At 41.9% G+C, this 7,204-nt stretch overlaps 1 protein-coding gene across 1 annotated transcript in view; it reads left to right on the forward strand.

The window, feature by feature from the left end:
• The window catches only part of anapc1 (anaphase promoting complex subunit 1), a 101,289-nt gene extending 94,993 nt beyond the window's left edge, over window positions 1-6,296 (forward strand). Inside the window, 4 exon segments of the mRNA XM_034184626.1 lie at window positions 552-647; window positions 2,606-2,795; window positions 4,633-4,764; window positions 5,737-6,296. Coding sequence (XP_034040517.1) covers window positions 552-647; window positions 2,606-2,795; window positions 4,633-4,764; window positions 5,737-5,879 — 561 coding nt within the window. The 3' untranslated portion in view covers window positions 5,880-6,296.
• The last annotated feature ends 908 nt before the right edge of the window (window positions 6,297-7,204 follow it).

Genomic DNA, 7,204 nt, shown 5'->3' on the forward strand with positions numbered 1-7,204 from the left:
TTGATATAATCTGAGGCACCCAAATAAACTCCACTGCTTCAGTTTAAATTGTTTGATTGTATGAGCAAGAAATGCAGAATGCACCGATTTAGTATTACTGTAAGTCAGTCAGGAGTAATGGTAAATGGACTGCATTTATATAGCGCTTTTCCATCTGCATCAGACGCTCAAAGCGCTTTACAATTATGCCTTGCATTCTCCCCGATGTCAGGGTGCTGCCATACAAGGCGCTCACTACACACCAGGAGCAATAGGGGATTAAAGGCCTTGCCCAAGGGCCCTGAGTGATTTTCCAGTCAGGCGGGGATTTGAACCCATGATCTTCTGGACTCAAGCCCAACACCTTAACCACTAGACCAAAAGGCATGTTTAACCATTTAGAATGTTCATTATAATAACAAAATATAAACTAGTTTATCATAAATTATTTTGGATTGAGAGGTGAGCTTTCATCAGGGTCTGGACACATTTATAGTAGGTGGAGCTGTCAGATTGCAAAGAATGAATGTAATTCACACATCAACCCGTCTCTGTGTGTCTGTGTTGTGTAGAGAGAGGACACCCTGCTGTTGTTCTTAGCCATGTTGTACGAGTGCGTCACTCAGGAATGTCCAGAGATGTTACCCACATACATCGCCATTGAGCAGGTAACATACACACACAACTATTTCCATAATATCTGCAGTGTTAATATAAATTTTAGATTATCCACCTCACAAATGTTTTGGTTTAATGAGATTTATGACATGAGAAGAGCTAATGGGTGAATTAGGCCATGTGTCTATAAAGCAGCCACCTCCAGACAAAACACCTTTTTTTGTCTTTTCTTTTTCTTCAGAGCAGATCTTTTTTTTTTTCTTTTTTCCACCCACTGTTCAAGCGCTTTTAAATTGAAAATCCCACAACTTTTCAGAAAGATGCTGCAGTGTCACCCCAGCACCTTTGAAGCAAACTATTTTTGTTGATTTAAACATTAAAGACAAAAAAAAAACCCTTATCTGTGGTAGCAGATTGGACAGATGCATGGTTCTTTGCTGAGGGTGAGTACTTTTTATTATGAGTTAGTTGTTAGCTGGTTATTGTTGTTCTACAAGCACATGTCATGATGAGCATCTTCCCCGTTTGCTCAATACTTTGTTGATGCACTTTTGGCAGTAATTACAGCCTCAGGTCTTCTTGAATATGATGACACAAGCTTGGTGCACCTATCTTTGAGCAGTTTTGTCCATTCCTCTTTGCAGCACCTCTCAAGCTCCATCAGGTTAGATGGGGAGCGTCAGTGCACAGCCATTTTCAGATCTCTCTAGGGATGTTCAATCAGATTCAGGTCTGGGCTCTGGTTGGACCACTCAAGGACATTCACAGAGTTGTCCTGAAGCCATGCCTTTGATATCTTGGCTTTGTCATTGTCCTGCTGAAAGATGAACCGTCACCCCAGTCTGAGGTCATGAGTTCAGTGGAGCAGGTTTTCATCCAGGATGTCTCTGTACTTTGCTGTATTCATCTTTCCCTCAATCCTGACTAGTCTCCCAGTTCCTGCCACTGAAAAACATCCCCGCAGCATGATGCTGCCACCACCATGCTTCACTGTAGGGATGTTGCCTGGTTTCCTCCAAACATGAAGCCTGCCTTTCATGCCAAAGAGGTCAGCCTTTGTCTCATTAGACTGGAGAATTTTGTTTTTCATGGTCTGAGAGTCCTTCAGGTGCCTTTTGACAAACTCCAGGTGGGCTGCCATGTGCCTTTTACTGAGGAGTGGCTTCCATTTGGCCACTCTACCATACAGGCCTGATTGGTGGATTGCTGCAGAGATGGTTGTCCTTCTGGAAGGTTCTCATCTCTCCACAGAGGAATGCTGGAGCTCTAACAGAGTGACCATCGGGTTCTTGGTTACCTCCCTGATTAAGATCCTTCTCCCCCTATTGCTCAGTTTAGACGGGTAGCCAGCTCTAACAAGAGTCCTGGTGGATCTGAATGTCTTGCATTTTACAGATGATGGAGGCCAGTGTTCTCATTGAGACCTTCAAAACAGCAGAAATGTTTTTGTACCCTTCCCCAGATTTGTGTCTTGAGGCAATCCTGTCTCAGAGGTCTACAGACACTTCCTTTGACTTCATGCTTGGTATGTGCTCAGACATGTACTGTCAACTGTGGGAGCTTATATGTAGACAGGTGTGTGTCTTTCCAAATCATTTCCAAGTAACTGAATTTACACCAGGTGGACTCCAATTAAGCTGTAGAAACATCTCAAAGATGATCAGTGAAAACAGGTTGCACCTGCGCTCAATTTTGAGCTTTGTGGCAAAGGCTGTGAATACTTGTGTACATGTGATTTCTGAGTTTTTTATTATTATTATTTTCTTTTTTTTTTTAATTTGCAAAAGTCTAAAAACACAAAACAGAACTTTTGTCACATTACCATTATGGGGTATTGTGTGTAGAATTTTGAGGAAAATAATGAATTTCATTCATTTTGGAATAATGTTGTAACATAATAATATGTGGAAAAAGTGCAGTGCTGTGAATACTTTCCAGATGCCTTAAGCATCCATATTGGACGCAGTATCGCTGATGATGTCTTCATGATGTTGCTGGTGGTTTCCAGGCTGTGGCTGCTCTGCAGACAGGAGACGTGCTCCAGACCTTCACCCTGTGGCAGTTGCGCCTCGTGGTTGAACTTTGGGACAGCAGGATGCTTCGGGGACCCTCCAGCCGCCACGGTGCCCTGCTCACCTCAGAGTTTCTGCCTGTCATGAAGAACAAAGTGGATGTAGTGCTGGACAGGTGGCTGACAGGTTAGGAGGGGCAGGGGGTCAGCAGTGGACATATTGCTCCTTCACTGGAGTTGAAGCATGTCCAGATATGTTAAACAGCACAATATATTAATTAGTTAAACATTCATCTTAATTATTCTGGCTTGGATGTCTTCTTCCAGCTTCTCCCATTAGGGGTTGTTATCGCAGATCATCTGTCTCATCACACCTTGTCTTCTGTGTCTTCCTCTGTCTTCCCAGCGTCCTATATTCCCTTTCTCACCACATCCATTAACCTGGTCTGGTCTTTGGCCTCCTTTTCCCACCTGCATGCCTCAGCATCCTTCTCACTCACTCCATCCCTCCTCTGCACATACTCAAACATCTGTCTCTTCTTCTCTCTGACTTTGCCTCCAAACAATTCTACCTACGTTGTCCCTCTAATGTGCATGTTCCTAAACCTGTACCTGGCATCCTCTAGCTAAAATGTTGGTGACATTATTATGTAAACAATTGCACATGCAAATGCAAAGGGAAGTATCGGAACTCGATAAAAATGACTGAAGTTGTGTCCGTATATTGTACAATAAGTTATTATCGGTGTAGTTACTACCTCTGAAAAAGCTAAATTAAATAAAATGCAGTCGTACATATGCTTTTTTTCCACAGCGCAGCCAGTGGCCTCGATGTTACTATGTGCCAACAGTCGTGAGTCAGTCAGTGCAACGTCACTTGCACTCACTGAGCAAGATTTCTTCAGTTGTACTTTGCCTGATTGTCACCAAACCTGGTGAATACATTATGTGTAGTGATCCCATGAAGCCTGTAGATTTTGGGGGTCAAAGGTCAATGTCACTGGCGTGTACTTTGTTAAAAGAAAAATCTTCTGACCGCAGTAATTTATTTCCTAGTTGCCTGGTTGTTACCAAACTTGGTATGTGTGTTATGCATGATGACCCCAAAAAGCCTCTTGATTTTGGGGTCCAAAGGTCAGAATTATTGAACTGTCCTTTTGTTAAAAGCCTTCTGGAGAACAACTTCATATGTTGACAAACTTGTGGACATTTGTCCAGGTTTGCCGTGGGTTAGTGCAGACTGTGTGCTTGTTGTGCTGCTGGGTTCCTAACGAGCAGCTGCCCCACACATTTAATTTAGAATGACAGATTTAATGTAGGATTCTACTGCTTAGTTTTGTGCTTGTTTGCAGTTTATTTTATTTTCCAGGATGATTCTTCATGCATAAATTTCACTGTGTGGATTTTGATCTCAGAGCGTGGATGTGTTTTAACATGTTTGTAGGACAGGGCGTGGCACAGTCACATTGTCGTGTGTACATTCCATCGGTGGCTCACACACTGAGGTGTGGGAACACACAATGTGGATCGTTCAGGTTAGGAATTTATAAACCGCTCAAACAAACCAGTGCTTTCACAAAGCCAGTTTAAATCATTTATTTAAAAAAAAAAAAGAATCTATGAAACGGAGTCTTTTTGCCTTTGTGGAAAAACAGACATAGTCCTGCTTATTTTGCAAATATTTTGATTTTGAAGTCTAATTTTTTTTTTTATTGTGATACAGTTCTGACACTTTACTGTTGAGCATAATTATGCACTTTGATTTGTAAAAGGAGCCACTTCAGTTACGGTTTCTTATATCTTCAATTAAACGCTGACGTTTGTTCACACAGACAAGCGTCTTTAACCGATCAGCTGCTTCACTTCACAACGTGACATTTTGTATGAAATTAATACACGTATAATTTGGGCTTCTATTTAAGTCATTTTTCTTACAATTGCTCCAGTGATGACTGCAGGTATTTCGCACCAAACATATATGGAAAAAAAAAACACATTCAGCCTGTTTTTATTTCCTCCTGCAGACAACAGCTCAGTGTTGCGCTCCTACATGATGGGGGAGCCCCTTTCTAAGGATGCCCAGTCTGTCATGTTGGCCTGTTTCCTGGTGTACCGCTCCATCCCCTGCCTCAGGAATGTGAACACACAACTGGACGGTGAGACAAACGCATGCACCTGACAGCGCCACCTATCTGCAGCCACTTAAACTCCACGTCATGGTGGACTGGAGCAGAGAAAGATTTGAATACAGGCTACAGTCTCCTGTATAGGAGTATGTGCCATTTCTCCACGTGCAGCCACAGGAGCCTGTAACATCTTCAGAACTGTCATATGTGTCTTGGTGGCTTTTCTCACAGATTTTGTTTCTTAATGATAGTTGTAAATGAATTCGGAGACTTGTATTTTCCAGACTGTATATCGCACCAAAGTATGACTGTACGGTCACATTAGTTACAAACGACAGCGGCAAAGTGACGGCTTGACATTCATTTTCAATCAGAGTGGCCGTTTTACATCGGCAAGAGACAAAATAATCAAGATGGCGGAAAATGCTCTGAAACAGCTGTATTTCTTTATAAATCTCATATTTTTGGCATTTTTTCTCATATATTTTGTTAAAGTTAGTGAGAAATAGATTTCTAACTCTAAATAAATGCTTTTTGTAACCAGGTAACACCTCTGAAGTGATTTACAAGACCTTTTATGGAGACGTCAGCATGCTAACTGGCAGTACAGGAACGTTACTGTCACGTGGCTAAACTTTGGTTTCGTTAAGCAGTCACGCATGAAGTTAAAAACGTATAGCGGCAGTGTTGGGTTTTTCTGTGCTTTATAATCTATCATTAAACATTCTGCACAGTAACATCAAGTAAGTACAAGTTGGCCACGCCCCCAGAACGCCCATCAAGCGATAGAGGCCAAATGCTTCTCGCCCTTATTTCTAGCTAATGTGACTATAGGGTAAGTCACATCTGTCCAAATACTTTTGGATCAGACTGTTTGAACCATGAATACAGCCACACAGTCTCAAAACCACATGAAATAGCTTTTGAAGTGTTTGCCTTTCATTTATGAACCCTTTCCTGTTGCTTTCAGCTCTGAAACGTTCTCTGCACTCTCTCCTGCAGGTTGCACTTCACTCGGGGATTTATTGTCACGTAGCAGCCAGCTGGGCATCCCTCTCAGAGACCTGCTGAGGCTGGTACCCGTCTTTCTGGGTTCTGCATCTGGAGCACAGACACTACACAGCCTCCCGCAGCATGTATGCTGAACCTGATGCTAAGTACTTGTCACAGATGCAGTATTTAGTCCTGTGCTCCCACTGCGAGCACATTCAGGGCAGATTGTGTCTGAATGGTACCTGCAGCACCCAGAGGTGTGCACAGTGAGACAGATACAGGACCGAGGTGGTCCTTAGAGACAGTTTGTGTCTTACTTCATCCTGTGCTGCATTAGTGCAGCAGGACTACCGTGTGTTTGAAGGATTCAAACGTTGAACCTGAAGGAACATTTTGTAATATAACACCGGAGTTCTTCCAGTTGTTTCGGCTGCACGGAGGTTATAAAGGCTGCAGGGTGAATGCGGTATAACTGCAGTTTTTATTTAGTACATTAAATAGAGCACTATTTGTTGCCCAAAACTATTAGCTGTGTCCAAACTTTTTGTTACAACGGCCACAGGAGCTGGTCAGCGTGAGCTGGAACAAAATAAATGCATAAATTAAAAAAAAAATGGAATGAGGAAGAATCTCTCAGAACAATTCTGGACAGAAACACGTGGTAGGATCATTGTGTGAGATTGTACAAGCCCGCAGTGTTCTCTCCTGAAATCAAGTGACTGGTTTACTTCTGTTGTAATAGCAGTGACGATGTGGTGGTTCCTTATGTTGAGGCGAGACACTGCGTGAATTATGTCATTTATTCTGTTTTAAGTAAACAACCTGTGCAAATTATCAGCAATGAAAAATACAAATTGGCTGAGCTCATCACTGGAACAGTTCACCTTTCAGTGGGTGATCGTATTTGTCAGACGCTCACATGCTATCAGCAGTGACTTGAGACAGAACGTAACATCTTATGATTAATATCTGCCATGACAAAAAAAATTATATGCATGTTAGAATTTGTGGGTGCTAAAAAGTGGTTGTGTAACGATGACGACAGCGTTTTATCTGTGATCATTGACAGGAGACGCCCTGAATGTCTGGCCAGTATAAAACCTGTGCCTAATTTTATGGCAGTCTGCCCTCGATTGATGTTCCTCAGTAAAAGTGAACTGAATTTAAAGTGTTTAATGTGGAATTAAAAATGTAAAGGTATTGCTCATTTTCACAATATCATATTGAGGATTTGATCTTGAGTGACATTGAAGGTTAAAAATCAGACTTAATGTTTGATCACTTACATGTCTTAAGGCTTCTCGATGGACCCATAATTACATGAACATGATGGACCCATTACATCATACATGAATGCTTTCAAAATATGTTGTTGTATTTGACCCTGATGGGTGAAATCAGTCACTTCATGTTTCAACCTTTATGGTGGCTTAACAGTGTTAAATAGACCCAAAATTACTGTCATACATGAACTGAA

The sequence above is a fragment of the Thalassophryne amazonica genome, chromosome 13 (genome assembly GCF_902500255.1).
Source record: "Thalassophryne amazonica chromosome 13, fThaAma1.1, whole genome shotgun sequence".
Lineage (NCBI taxonomy): Eukaryota > Metazoa > Chordata > Actinopteri > Batrachoidiformes > Batrachoididae > Thalassophryne > Thalassophryne amazonica.